Source organism: Alligator mississippiensis, chromosome 9 (genome assembly GCF_030867095.1).
Source record: "Alligator mississippiensis isolate rAllMis1 chromosome 9, rAllMis1, whole genome shotgun sequence".
In the NCBI taxonomy this organism is placed as follows: Eukaryota; Metazoa; Chordata; order Crocodylia; family Alligatoridae; genus Alligator; species Alligator mississippiensis.
In genome coordinates this window covers 21,409,646-21,425,106 of record NC_081832.1, presented here as the reverse complement: position 1 = coordinate 21,425,106, position 15,461 = coordinate 21,409,646, and the positions used below count along the sequence as shown (strand labels likewise).

The 15,461-nt window shown below is 44.5% G+C and overlaps 1 protein-coding gene across 2 annotated transcripts in view; it reads right to left on the bottom strand.

Annotated features, from left to right (window-relative positions):
* Positions 1-15,461, bottom strand: part of PTPRT (protein tyrosine phosphatase receptor type T) — an 889,034-nt gene that overhangs the window by 25,006 nt on the left and 848,567 nt on the right. For both annotated transcript variants that reach the window (XM_019484632.2, XM_059733217.1), the window contains 5 exons: positions 15,022-15,119; positions 14,097-14,213; positions 11,408-11,562; positions 8,221-8,356; positions 6,388-6,537 (listed from right to left, as the gene is read on the bottom strand). In XM_019484632.2, the coding sequence (XP_019340177.1) occupies positions 6,388-6,537; positions 8,221-8,356; positions 11,408-11,562; positions 14,097-14,213; positions 15,022-15,119 (656 nt within the window). The remainder of the gene's footprint in view (positions 1-6,387; positions 6,538-8,220; positions 8,357-11,407; positions 11,563-14,096; positions 14,214-15,021; positions 15,120-15,461) is intronic.

Below are 15,461 nucleotides of genomic sequence, written 5' to 3'. Positions count from 1 at the left end.
AAAGTGAGCAAAATACTGGCTTGCATCCATAGATGCTTCTCAAGCAAATCCTGGGATGTCATTCTCCCATGGTACTCAGCCTTGGTGAGGTCGCAATTGGAGTACTGCATCCAGTTTTAGTCTCCACAATTCAAAAAGGATGTGGAGAAGCTTGAGAGAGTCCAGGGAATAGTCACGTACATGATCAGAGGTCAGGAAAACAGACCTTACGATGACAGGCTGAGAGCTATGGGACTCTTTAGCCTGGAAAAGCACAGGCTCAGGGGTGATCTGTTGGCTGCCTGTAAGTTTATAAGGGGTGTCCATCAGGATCTGGGGGAACGTTTGTTCACCAGAGTGCCCCAAGGAATGACAAGGTCTAATGGTTATAAACTGCAAAATCATTTCAGGCTGGACATAAGGAAGAGTTTCTTTACTGTTTGAGCCATCAAGTCTGGAATAGCCTGCCATTGGAAGTGGTTCAAGCACCTACTTTGAAAGCCTTCAAGAGAAAATTGGATGTTTTCTTGCTGGGATCCTGTGACCCCAGCTGACTTCCTGCCCCTGGGACAGGGGGCTGGACTTGATGATCTTCCGAGGTCCCTTCCAGCCCTAATGTTTATGAAATCTATGAAATCTCATCCCAGAAGAAAATCAGGTTGGTCAGGCATGACTTGCCCCTGGTGAATCAATGCTGACTCTTCCTAATCACTTTCTTCTCCTCCAAGTACTTAGAAATGGATTCCTTGAGAATCTGCTCCATGATTTTTCCAGGGACTGAGGTGAGGCTGACTGGCCTGTAGTTCCCCAGATCTCCCTTTTTCCCTTTCTTAAATATGGGTACTATGTGTTTGCCCTTTCCCAATCATCCAGGACCTCTCCTGATTGCCCTGAGTTTTCAAAGATGATGGTCAGCAGTTCTGGAATTACATGAGCCAACTCCCTCAGCACCCTCAGGTGCATCCCATCCAGCCCTATGTACTTGTACATGTCCAGCTTTTCTAAATAGTCCCTCACCCATTTTTTCACCGCTGTTGACTTCTTGCCTCCTTCCCATACTGTGCTACCAGCTACAGTGGTCTGGGAGCTGACCTTGCCTGTGAAGACTGAGGTGAAAAAGTCATTGAGTATTTCAGTCTTTTCTGCATCCTCTGTCGCTAGGGTGCCTCCCCTATTCACACTTTCCCTGATCTTCCTCTTATTACTGAAATACTTGTAGAAACCCTTCTTCTTAACCTTCATGTCCCTTGGTAGCTGCAGCTCCAATTACGTTTTAGCCTTCATGACTTCATCCCTGCATGCCTGAGCAATACACTTATACTCTTCCCTATTTGTTTGTCCAAGTTTCCACTTTTTATAATTTTCCTTTTTGTGATTTAGTTTAGTTAATGTTCCACGTTCTCAGTTTTTACCAATTTTCACTGATAAATTCCTTCCTTTTTTTATTAAAGTTATTCGGGTTTTAATGATTTACACCTGTTTTTACTGATTTACACCTGTTTTTCAGTTCACTCACTTTTACTGGGTACAGTAAAATCCCTGTTAACCAGCATGAGTGGGGAATGGCTAGGGGGTGCTAGTAAGCTAAAAGTGCCAATTACTTAAGGCACAGGTTTCTAGGTTTCTAGCCAGACACCAGGGGCAGGGGGGTGGGGGGGGGGATGTGTGGCAGTGGCCACACTTGGAAAGTGGGGTGGTGGCTGTGTTGGGGCCAGGGGAGGGTGGCTAGAGTCACTGCCTGGGGGTGCAGGACTCCTGGCTCTGACCCTGGGCAGGGCAGGAAGGCTACAGGAATCAATACCAGGGTGGGCGGGTCCCAGTTACACCCCAGCGGCTCCAGCTGTGGCCCTGCCCCAGGTGCTGGGAGCTGGGAGCCCTGTTGGGAAGGCAGGCAGGAGAGCCCGGCCCCACCCCCTGAGGCGGGCACTGTATCCAGCTGCTCTGCATGGGCCTGTGGGGATGGAGCCACTGCCCAGGGGCGTGGGGCTCCCAGCTCTGACCCTGGGTAGGGCGGGAGGTGCTAGCGAGGGATCAGGTCCTCCCCGTCTTCATCTGGCCGCGTGCCACTCCTCTCAGCCCCTGGGCTGCATCATGCCATGGTGCAGACAGGTGGTGTCAGCTGCTCCTGGGGCTACTGCAGGAAGGGTTGGGGTGAGTGGGGACAAGCAGAGCCCTGGGGGTTCGGGGTGCAGCATTGCCCAGCAGCTGCAGGCATCTGGCATCGACCACTCCAGGCGCCGTTGCAGCAGGGACTGGAGTGAATGGGGACAAGCTGTGCCATGCCCCAGGCCCCTTGGGGCTCCACTTATTCCAACTCACCCCAGCCCCAGCTGCAGTGGTCCTAGGAATAGTTGATGCCAGCTGCCTGCACCATGGCACAGTGCAGCTCAGGGGCTGGGGTGAGTAAGGCCAAATGGAGCCTCAGGCAGCTGGCATCGGCCACTTCTGGGGCCACTGCACCAGGGGCTAAGGTGAGTGGCGACAAGCTGCACCATGCCCCATGCCCCCTGTGGGGCTCCACTTGTTCCCTCTCACTCTAAGCCCTGCTGCAGTGGCCCTAGGAATGGCTGACACCAGCTGCAGAGGGAACTGTAATTTAGTGAGTGTGGGGCACTGGGGCACGGCTCTTGCTGGTACTTGCACCCGAGGAGGGCTGTGGGCTGGGGGGCTATGCCGGGCTCTTCCCGGGGGGTGTGTGCCCCTGGATTTGTGCGCCAACAGTGGCAGCATGCTCTCATCCAGTGCACAGATCTGGGGGCATGCACCCCCTGGGAATAGCCTGGCATAGGCCCCCAGTGTGCAGCCTTCCTGGGGTGCACGTATCAGCAAAAGCCACACCCCCCTGCCCTGCACCTACTGACAGTTCCCTCTACTTTGCTCCCTGCTGCACCCCCCAAACACACTTCCCTAGTCCCAGCCTTGCTCCCTATCTCCCTCACCACCATGGGAATGTATTATTTTTTCCCCAATTTAAACCAATTTTTTTCTTTTCTTTTTTTTCTTTTATTCTGATTTCAAACTGCTTTTTATGTTTCAAAACTAAACCCTGAAAAATTCCCAGATTTTTTTTTTTAAATAAAAACTGAAAATGCGGAACACTAAGTTTACTGAAGAGTTCCGTGCTAAGCCAAACTGGTCTTTTGCCATACTTGCTAGTTTTCCTGCACATCGGGATAGTTTGTTCTTGCATTCTCAATAAGACTTCTTTAAAGTACAGCCAGATCTCCTGGACTCCTCTCCCCTCTGACCCTCAGCATGTTATTTTTTTTCGTGATTTCACAGACACGGAGCCCCCTTGACAAACCAATCCAGGGGGCTCAGCATGCATTGAAAGTAGTGAATATTTCCTGCTGCCCCTAGCCTGTTAGTAGACTATATGAAGCCATTCTATTTTTTTCCTTTTTCCACATAGATGGCCTCTCCTTGAGTTAACTTCACGGATTTAAAGAACAAACACCTGTACAATGATCAGATGAATATAAAGTATTAATACAGATCACATCCACTTCTGCTACAATGGTATCAAAGCAGCAAAAATCAGGATGTGTCTCATGACCTTCAAGCAAACTCCAAATGTGAGAGTATTCAAATCTGCCAACTTCATCTGGAATTTGGAATGTCAACCTTGCTCTACATCATGAAGATCACTTGGGCTGTATAATTGTCCATGATTCTACATCCCTTTAATGAATTTCCATTTCTAGGCACTAGGCCTGTGCAAAGCGGCTGGTATTCACTTCAAATTTGGATTCGACTGATTTGGGGGACAGTGATTCAATTCAGTGATTTGAATCAGTATCTCAAATAGATTAAGCTGAATCACACAAGCCCATCCCCTGCCCACTCTCTCATCCCCAGCAATGGCTTCCCTGCCCGTCCCAGCTCCCAGAACTTTGAAAAAAAAAAGCCCCTACTCACCAGCTGTTGCCAAGTAGGGGCGGGGCAATCCCCACTGGCCCCCCCCCCACTGCCCCATGCCATATGGGGGGCTCTGCACGAGCCCCCTGACCCGCCACTCTCCCAGCATCCCCCCATGGCTGCCCTGCCCAGCCCAGCTCCTAGCTCTTTAAGAAAAAACAAAACAACTCCCCCCCAGACTCACTGGTTCCTGCCTGGTGATGGGGGTCGATCCGTGCTGTCCTCCACTGCCTCATGCTGAGTGGGGAGCTCTTCACAAGCCCACCTGAGCCCCAAGGCCACTGCAGGAGCCAGTGAGTCTGGGGTTTTTTTGTTTCTTTTTTCTTAAAGGGCCAGAGCTGGGGCAGGCGGGGCAGCCATGGGGGGGCTAGGAAAGTGGGTGGGGGCCAGGGGGCTCATGGAAGAGCCCCCCATACAGCATGGGGCAGTGGGGGGGGGGCAGTGGGGATTGCCCCCCCGCTGGGCAGCACCAGGTGAGTAGGGCTGTTTTTAAAGGTCTGGGAGCTGGGGCGGGTGGGGCAGCCATGGGGGTGGGGCTGGGACAGCGGGCGGGGTCAGTGGGGGTCAGGGGATGGGGCCTGGCAGGGGTCCCCCCATGGTCCCCTCCCCCCTACTCCAGCTCCCCCCCGCCCCCCTACTTACCAGCTCTGGGTCTGGGTCCAACTCCCTGCTGCAGCGGGTGGGGACTGCCCGAATCATCGAACCTCTCCGAATCTTTTCCGAATTGATTCAGAGAGCTTTGAAGTGATTTGGACCTTTTTATTGGTCCCCTGATTCGATTCGGATTTGGAGATTCAATCACCAAATCAGGCTCTCCTCTGAAACAAATCACCACCTGAAGCTTTGCACAGCCCTACTAGACAGTATAAAACAAGCAAGAATCCAAAATCTTCAACCCTGTCTTAGAACACGTCTCTACCACAGTCTATGGTAGATGGAGCATTAAAATTGCCTCCTAGCAATTTAGCAGATGGCTTATTAGCAATTCATCACTGAAGCCTCCAAATTGTACACCTCACTCCCAGTATTTAAAGCCCTGTGTTTCATCACCATTTTGCTTTTACATTCCCATGCATCTTGTTCCCCTTCAGAATTCACAGACTGACAATCTTTAGTGCAACAAAGTCCCATCTACTGCTAACTGAGTCCTTCTGATACTAACTGAACCCAAATGAATACAAATAAATCTATAGCTACCTCATCTTCTTCATAAAGATGGTGGTTACTCATTATTTCCATCCATCCATGCTCTGCAATATGTACATAGCAATTAGGAATGACGAATGCTGTGTGCAAGTGAAATCCTGTAAACACAGCATTCTACAAATAGACAGAGAAGAATGTTCTTAAGCAATGTACTTCCAAAAAACTTCCTTTGCCAGGAGCTGCCAGACTCCCACTGCTTGAAGAACAAGGAAGCAGGAGACAGATATGTATCTCTCCAATCACAGCAAAATAAGGACAAATGGCAGTGACATTTTATAATAGCACAGCAGCGTTTCAGGAAACTGGGCTCCAATTCATTTTAAAAGTCAGATGTCCAGGAACACTTTAAAAATTATTGGTCACTGGAGAAAAGCAGATATGTTAATTGCAATGCCAGCAACTGGGATGCAAATTACAGCATCTCTGGACCTAAATTTTGGTATTTATCTGCAAATGTTTCAATAAAAAATATACTTTCGCTTTGTTTATAGTGTGTTGACAGCTGGGAAGGAAGAGAGGCATCTAACTCCAATTGGTACATACACTGGCTATCACTTAAACTGTGGGTTCATGCTGAGCAAGCCACTATATTGTAGTGGAGACTTCCTGCAGGTAGAAGGTTCTTCACTTTTCTGTTAATTGCTAGGGAGGAATAACCTCTCAGTTAATGAATGCCAAGCTCTAGCTCACTTTTGCTTCAAAGTCCTGCCTTTCCCATGCACTAGACTCGACTGAAAAAAAAAAGATTTACAAATATTTTGGGGACTAACAATGTAAAAAACTCAATTTGCTGATATTTGTAGAGCCATTTTTCTTTGCTCCTCAGATGCCGAACAGCTGTCGTGTATTTGTGAAAAAGTCTGTGTAATTCATAAGCATATTCAGTGTTAGCACAAATGATTGTATATCTGCAATTGTGTATCAGAAAGTGTATTGACTGCTGCTCATTTTCACTTTTGTATGACATTTCAGTCAGGCAGGGAGCAGAAAAAACACCATGCCACCTGAACAACCAATCACAATCAAAACTAATGAATAGCACACAATCAAGGATAATTATTAAATGACCAACATGACAAATTATTTTTCCAAAAACTTTTTAGTGACATTAACAACAAAAATATATGTTGTAGCTAGGACTGGGTTTTGATTGGAAGGAAGTGCAATACCAGCAATGATTATTGAGCCCACACTTCCTCTTGCAATCAGAAAATAAGATAAAAATATTGATTAAACACACCTTAAATGCCAACTGCGGTGGCTAATACAGACATAGGAAATTACCTGAAATTCATCTTTGATCTGGCTGGAATTGGTCTGCGGGTCTAGTCTGCTGATGTTGTAATATACAGATCTGAATTCGCAAACTGGAATTGCCGTGTTGCCACAGAGACATGCTTCAAGAATGGCATCATGGACAAAGACGTACTGCTCCTGCACATTATAAGGGCAAAATATTGCAGATTAATCCCATTGTGAACATATGTTGTGGGAAATCACAGCAAAGATAATTATCATAGAGTTGTATTTTTGCTTGTTTTTCTTTTTAATTGTACTCACTACAGAATTTTTTTAAGGGATGAGGATGTGTGTGACCATGTGTGTAGGATTCAACTGGGGGCTTGGACAGATGTCATGCTTGTAAAGCTGCAGTTGGCTCAAACTGTTGAAGTGCTTCCCCCTACCAGCTGCTCAGCACATGATGAGTGGTAATAAGTATCCGGGCTCTTGGCCCTGAGTGCTGACCTTTTGCTAAGATGGCTGGTTGCTATAATTCTTTTCTCAAGCTGTTATTACCATCTGAAAAGGTAACTTGAATCTTATAGCTGGAACCAGTTCTCTGCTCCCAAGGGCTAATTGCACCTGTTAATTCAGTTGCAATTCAGGGACAGAGTAAGTCTCCAGCAGCATTCCCAAACTGAAGAAAGCCTACCTTAGTTTCTTCATCATGGAAGCCAATAAAAAGCTTCCAAGATTCACATCTGCTCCCAAATGCAGATGTTTATTATCAGTGCACAATGCACCACATAGGCACAAGTGTTCATGAAGGAGGCAGGGTGTGTGTGTGTCCACTACTGCCTACAAAAACCTACAAAAATGATTTGTGCACATAAATGAAAAATGTGTTTGTTCAGAGACCATTTTCACACAGATGCACACCAAGGTGTGGACTTAACAGTTTCTTCAAGTTCAACCATACCATGATATTTTTGTGAGCCAACCTCTTTACCCCAATCTTGAAAATGTGACCATATATATTCACTTCAAATTTAAATGAAAATTATGAAGTTCTCAACTTATTATATCCCTTAGGGAGATAACACAGAGGAAAAAATAATCACTGTGAAGCTTTAATTTAGGATGAGTACCCCACAAATAGCATAGGAGTAATCCTTCCTGAGAAAGCAGGACTATTTTTAGAAGCCATTGTAGGACCATCACCACCAACAGTTGCACTGACACACATCTATTTTTTTTTTTTTTTACAAAGGACTTCTGATTTTTGATATTTGGGGATATATAGGGTATACCTTATGGTAAACTGAAGGCTTCTTATTGCAACCAGAATCAATATACACAGAATTATAATTCTGAACTTTTCTCTGAGCATTTTCCTGAGTCAATACATACTTAAGGTTAACCTGGAAGTCTGAATAACTCAATAAATAACGTCCCCTACACCTTTGGGATAATAAGATAAACATATTCTGTGCAGCATTTCACTTATTTGTTTAGCTACATGCAATTAATTGATGTAAAATTATATGAGGGGCTGTTCCACGAATTATTGTACCTATATGTGTACCAGGTATGAAGGTACATAGAAGGATTCATGAGCTAGTTTGTCATAATGCAAAATAAATAAATCAATAAAAATTAAATAAGCACCATTAGATGAGTAACAAGCTGCAAGATTTACCCTGGCGCCACAGTGCAATCAATATATGCTTATGCTTGTGAGCATTCAATAAGTGCACAGTCACGTTTAGCCGCAGAGAATTCCACATAATCATCTACAAGTGAAAACAAGTGCTGACCTAAGTTGTTGCTGGCTCCTTTTGAGGAGAGAGTGACAGGAGGGCATTAAATCATGAGAAAACACCTGCTAGCACCTACCTCTGTCTGCACCAAATTGACCCTCTGGGATCGCAGCTCTCGCACACAGTTAAATATATCTACCACACCTTCATTCTCTGCCATGTCAAGCATGATGTCAATGGCAATAAAGCACCCCGTCCTCCCAGCACCAGCACTGCAAAAAAGAATGAAGGATAGGTCAATGGACCATGAAGAGGCAGTGTTTTCTGAGAGGAGAAAAAAAATCTGGATTGTAGGAACAACTGTTTTCCTTCATTAGCAAACTTCTTCCCTCACCCCCAGATTACAGGATTGATTTTTGGTGGTGCTGAGACAGGTGGAGATTTAGGAAGACACAACTAGGTAGCATTTCTTGGGGAGGGGGCAGCAAAGAGGGGCAGAGAAAGAAATGTCTTTTCTTAGATACCAATAGCAATATTGTTGACATAATGATATTTCTAGCCTTGTCTAGAAATGCTTCTGTAAACACCTGAGAAACAGAGTATCTTCCTCCAGGCTGCTAACTGAGAGGCTTTTGCAAATAGAGGCAGCTCCAGAAAATGCATTTTGGATGTGGCTTTTTCCTTGAGACTTTTTTTTAAAGTGCACTAGCTTATTCAGGCAGGTATGCTGGACAGGAGTATCATTCTTCATCTGCACGCACTCTCCTCTATTATAGTCAGTGAGAGTCAGTCTTGGTAGAGAAAACTGGGTTTAGGAGAGAGAAAGATTTGTGGGGCTTGTGCTATAATAGAGAAGGGAGCTTCAGGCTAAGAAATACTTTAGTTTAGAAACCCCACTGCTTGTGAATGTGGCTCTCTTATTAAATGTGTTGCCCGTGCATCCTCCTTTCCTTCCTGCAAAATTATCTGAGTTGTCTAGGTATGAAGGCTAAAAAAAGAAAAGGAAGCATCTCCCCCCTACCCTCAAAGGAACTGAAAAACATTCAGTTCCAGTGAAGAAAACTTCAGCTGTCTTGAACTCCAGCAGTGCTGTAAAGCAGGGAGATATGAATGACCATGAATTAATGGACCAGATTAATCAAGAGCTGAATAGAGAGAAGATATTTTTCATTTGCAGAATTTTAATGAATAAATGGCATTTCCGCTCCCTTTATCTCTCAGCTTTTCAAAATTTTAACAAATAGTTATAACATTTCTATATTTAGAGGACCCTGGCACTTCATAAATATCGAACAGTGATATTATCCAGCAAGGCATCGGTAGGGAGAATTTGGTAATTACCACTTAGAGCTAGTCATTAAAATTCAAAAGCAGATAAATAACGAAGAGGAAATGGCATTTATTCATTAAAATGTGAAGGATGAAAAATCTCCCTTGCTTTCTCTGCACTGATGAATCTGGATCAGACTCTTTCCAAGGCCAGACCCACGTCAGTACTCTGACGCAGCAGATTCAAACCCTGAGTTGTGGAAGACTTACATCCTGCCCACATCTGGGGCTCATTTCTGTTGTATTGTGAATCTCAGCTTGCTCAACAGATAGAATGAAAAAGATGAGGCTTTATTTAATCTTCCATGGGGGGAGAGTAGTGCTGGGGCCACCTCTATATTTTATTCTCTCTATCTTTCCCTCCCTATCACTCTTTCTTCCTCCCTCCCATACCAAAAGGGAGTGGTATGAAAAGACATCAAATAGAAATTTTGATTGATTTTGGAGATGGAAGCTGGGACTGCTGACTTGGGTCTTTGACTTTCTCTTTGGCTTTGTTACTCCATCAACGCTTTCCTTATAAACAAAGTGCACTTGTGCGTTGTGGGGTAGCATAAGTATTGGGGAAACCACTCAGAAAAACTAAATCTCTGTTCCTGCAACAATGTTTTTTTTGGAATGGGATATTGTCAATTCTTATTCAATGATCTGAGGTCATAATATTATTTTGATATCAAAGCAATTTTATTAGGTCATTTCAGGAAAAGGAATGGATGATTTTATGACTGTTGGCACCATTTGTAGCTGTCCTTGCTGAGAGGAGTTATTAAGGTAGCAGCTTATCAACCCAGGGTTGAAGAAGGGGTCTTTCACTTTGTATTACATTGTTTAATTGACTGTTTGCTTTTGAGTCTTGTCATTGATTCATCAGGTCTTGGTTTCATATTGGATATGAGAGAATGATAGTTGAGTGACAAACACAGTGTCCCTATACTGTAAGTTATTGTGGGGGCCGTACTGCTTTCACAGATATTTCCTGAGATGCATTTTCTATCTTTGGGGAGAGCTAGTGTGGTTGAACCAGTTGGCAGGAAACAGAAGACTGTTCTAAAATGCAATATGGTTTCGATATGGGCACTGGGTACAGAGCCAGGAGGACCTGCAGGTTGTCCCTGGCTTTGTCACTGATTTGCTATACAACTTGACAGAACTCACTGAATTTCTCTGTGCCTCTTTTAGATTGTTAGCTTTTACGTTAAGGGCAGTCTCCTATACATTTATACAGTGACCACCACAATGGGACTCCAATTTCAGTTGGGATTTCTAGCCACTGCTGCACTGCAAATATTAGTTTGAATAATATTCAAAGGTAAAGAGTGCATCAGGCAATGTTTTGAGCATCCTCCTTTCTTAAACCACAGACAGTTGTTCCTGGTACAGTATGATCAAATCTGTTTGCAAGGAGGCATATAGCAGATTTCAAGAATGGAACTTAGCTCCCAGATTCTGGGTTAATTGGAAGCTAAAATGCTACAGGACAGATGAGACCACACTGGACAAAGGAGAAAAGAAACCAGATGGCCTGAGCCCAATCCTTGCCTATGGCCTGAGTACACAAAGTGGAAGTTAGGGAACACATGAAAGTGGGTCAAAGCTTCCCTTTGCATGCCCTGATATTCCCCCACTGTTTCCATCACCTGGTTTTGCTTCACTGTAGGCCTGTCACAAATTTGCATGATGGGGTGAAATTCTCACATGAGGATAGATGTTCTAGTCATGCCCCATTTCCTCCTGCTATCCCAGCAACCTGGAGGGGACTGGCTAAGAGCTTCCTGTGTCAGCAAAAAATTATCCCTATTGGAGTGATCTTCTGTGCTTTTGGCTGCACAAAGCTACAAGACATTTGTTCTCTTGTGTGCAAGTTCACTTCTAACACTGGCAAATTATATAGTCAGAAACAAAAAGAAGCTGGGTGGTGGGTAGGCTAGATACAGTAGGAAAAAACTTATGAAAAATAGGAGATAAGAGAGAGGACAAATAGAGGGATAGCATACCTGCAGTGTACAACTATAGGCCCTGCCTCAGGAGGATTAAGGAACTTCACCTGTCGAACAAAGCCCAAAAGACCTGTGGCATAGCAAGGGACCCCATGGTCTGGCCAGCTGGTGAAGTGGAACTGACGAATCTCTCGGATCTCATGGTAGCCTTTCTGAGGAGACAAGGCAACCTCTATAACTGCAACCTCACCAATTATTATTGCTTTTGTCTTCCATTCAGAGGGCTTAGCAGACATTTAAATTTAATAATATATAACATTTCATATACCATTTCTCATTACTGAAGATTTCAGGGTGAAAGATGAAGAGATTATATTTTCAATTATAAACAAAGCATGTAATGTAAAGATGAGGATTATGAAGGTGGTTATCAGTTTCCCATTCAAAGTGCATTATCTTATGTATAGTTTAACACTAGCTGATTAGCAGCATTATGGGATAACTTTAGTGTTGGGGGCAAAGAGTAGCAAACCAGCAGAGTCCATTAGTGGCACAAATTCCCAAAGCACATTCAAAACAATATTGGGTCCTTTCCACTAATCTTTAGAAATGAAGTGAATATACTGCTAATGAAAAGTTCCTATTTGACTGGTCTAGGGACAGAACTCTGTAGAGCACATACAGAACAAGCAATGGAAGAACAACTTTCCCAGGATAGCTCAAACCTGAAAAGAGATTATTAGAAGGAAATTAATTGGTCCCCATACCCATCCTGGGTCATTTCAGACGACAACACTCTTATGTCCTGAATACAGGAATACAGGAACTTGTGCCCTATGAACTGGACTGATACCACTAGTTTATTCCATGCATATGCTTCAAAAGTTCTCCCAGTTGTAGCATTTTGGGTGCATCTACACAAGACGCTTTACTCAAGATTAGAGCAAATTACTGCACAGTAAGCCTCACCGTCTGTATATGCAGACACTTACTGTGCAGTACTTTGCTCTAATCATGAGTAAATTTACTACCTGGAAATACAAGTAGGAAATTTACCTGACCCGTGAGTAGTTACTGAGCTGTACAGTGTGTGTAGATGGCTGCCTGGGAGCAAATTTACTCACTGTCAGCTGGGCAGCAGAGGGAAGGAGACTGCTCCCTGGCCCTGGGAGCTGCCTGCTGCTAGGGTGGGCTCTGCCACTGGATCCTGGTCAGAGACAATGTTCCCATGCCCCAGCAGCAGGGAACTCCCAGGCCCTGCTTCCCAATTGTAGTCATGCAGTGGGTTGGGAACAGGCTTGGATCCTGCTCCTAGCCCCAGCTCTGCAATCCCAGAGCAGGGATGGGAACAGGCTGGGAGCTTGTGCCCAGCCCCATCTCCATGATTGCAGAGTTGAAGCTGAGAACAATCTCCCCAGCCCTCACCCCAAGATCATGGAGCAGGGGCTGGGAACTGGCCTGGTTAGGGGGAGGTCCCAGCCCCGGGCCCGGATCTGGTGATCGAGGTGCAGGGCCTGGAAAAAAACTAGAAGGGAAGGGCAGGTCCCAGCCCCCCTGCCCAAATCCACTGGTGAGGCAGCTAGCAGCAAGCCCCACGCTAGGATTTCTCGCCCAGCCAGGGGCTCACTGCTAACTGTCCCACCGGCAGATCAGGGCAGGGGCCTGCGACCTGCCCTTCCCCTGAAACTCTTTCTAAGCCCCCTGTCCCAAACTGGAGAGCCAGGGCCAGAAGCTCCCTGCTCCTCAGACAGGGGGATATTGTACCTGCCCAGGTTCTGGTGGCAGAACCATGCCTGGTAGCAGGCAGCTCTCAGGGCCATGGAGCAATCTCCCAGCTCCCTCTAGGAGTCAGCTGTCTCCTGGTCCCATGCTCCCTGCAAGCTCCTAGGCTAGCACTCAGGGGGAGCCTAGAGTTCCCTCTGGCTGCTGCAGGGGGCCCTTGCACATATAGATACCTGTTGCACATATGTTCCCAACTCCTTGCATGTACAGACGCCTGCCTGGGCATTTGCACACCAACCTCTTGGGCTCTGACAAAGCAGAGAGATTTTCTTCCTTTTATGAAGCCCTGTGATGTGCCACATGCTACTATTAGTTATTTCCAAATAAACTGTCCAGTGGTTTAACAAAACACAAAATTGGTTCATTAGAAACAGGAATATATTCCAGCATGGCTGTGATGGAGTTTCCTGAAAGATGTCAGTTGGAGAAAAAGTTTTCAAGTCATTTATTGGGTATATTAAGTGTGATTTGGGCAGGACCACAATGGTCTGCAATTCTGACTTTCAATTTTTACCAGTACTTAACAAAAACCTCCCAAACTGCAGATTTTAGGATAAGTACATGGTTAGGCCTTCAATACTTTTTATTTGTTTTTAAAAAGGGCCTCCACCTGGCATCCAATTTTACTGATGCTTTTATCCATCTGCAGTTTCCCAGTGTGAATAACTGTAGTCATTATTTATGGCACGTAGACATCTATGTACTGGCTTTGTGGGTGCATTTAGACTTGAAGCACTAAGAAATGTGCCTAGTTATTTTTGCTTCCATACAGTTTCTGATGTAAAATTGTTTGTAAGATATTGAATGTTACTTCACAGAAGTCAAGTTTCTAAGGTGGAACCCAGCCAAAACTTACCACCCCCAATTATCTTTAACAGCATCTTTGCCATGTGTCCGTGGGCTCATGCTTCAGATTCCTGATAAGGTGTTACATTAAAGGCAAAGTGACCTGGGACTTACTTACCTTTTGTACGGTAAATGTGCGTATGACATACTCTGCCAACGGCTCTGTCTCAATTAATGTGACTTTAATATCTCCGTAGACCTCTGTATCATCTGGCCAGTATCTAACACACTTTACCTGCAACAAAGAAGAGGCAGACAGTAGGAATGGAGAGGGAAGTGGGTCAGATAGAATAAAATCTGAGCTAACCAAACTCAAATTCAACCCAAAATGGACTTTACGTTAACCTTTGATAACCTCAATCTCTCTCCTAGCCTGCCTCTGCTTCTATGTCACTAAGTCAGCTACTTCTATAGATGAGCTCCCCATTTAGCATTACCATTTCTAAAGAATTTACTTCAGCATGGCAGGAACAAGTCTCCAGAGAGGTTCTTTAAAGGTTGAAAGAATTAGAATTATGATAAAGAAGGATGGGTGAGAGGACTGGAAGCTGGGGATAAAAAAGTCTGGGAAGTGGGGAGAAAAGTGAATAGGACAGAAATGCAGGATCTGGAAAATATAAGGTAAACACTCAAAAGGGGAAAAAAAGAGGAGAAAGGGGGGAAGGCATACGACTACAAGACTGATCACTTTGAATAAATATCATTTCCTTTTGAGATGCTGGAAAAGCTCCATTCCTGATCTCAATCAGGCCTGGGGTTATATTTTAATCTTTTTGCTTCTCAGGAACAATAAAGTCTGCCTTTCCTTTACATTCAGGGGAAGTAAAACACCTTAACAGGTGCTTATTAAGTATGAGAAGCTGTAGCTAGGTAATAAGATAATAAATAGTTTAACATATTAACTTGTTCCTCAGACTGAATCAAGTCAAACGGATTTCACTCAGCAAGATATGCAAAGTAACAGAAAGTTACTACAACCAGTGCTATGATGGCTGCATCCATTGAGAAAATGATTGAGTGCATTGGGAAACCAGCATCCTTACCCTACCAACTTCCACCAAGTTCGTGACCATGACAACACTTGCAGAGTTCTCTTGCCAAATCATTCTCCAGAAATCTTTCACTGTTTCTTGCATTGGTCCTAGGTCAAAAGAAGGGAGGAAAAAAGATATTTGAATAGACCATTTCCAATGTCAGCTGTTTTCTGCCTACCTATTTTATTACCCTCATCTGATCCTTTCTTACCAGATATTTCCCTGCTCTTTAATGTGACATTCATTGAAGCATACTGAGTTTATTAATAAAAGAGATACTTGATACTATAAGGCACATGAGATTTTAAGGCTATAATGAATGCATTATACATCCTAGTAATAAAATAGGTAAAGAGATACAGACAATAAACCAATACTGTACCTTGACAGTATCCCCTAGTGGCTCCATAATTAAGAGCTGTGCTGAGATTTGCACTTAAAGCAGGACA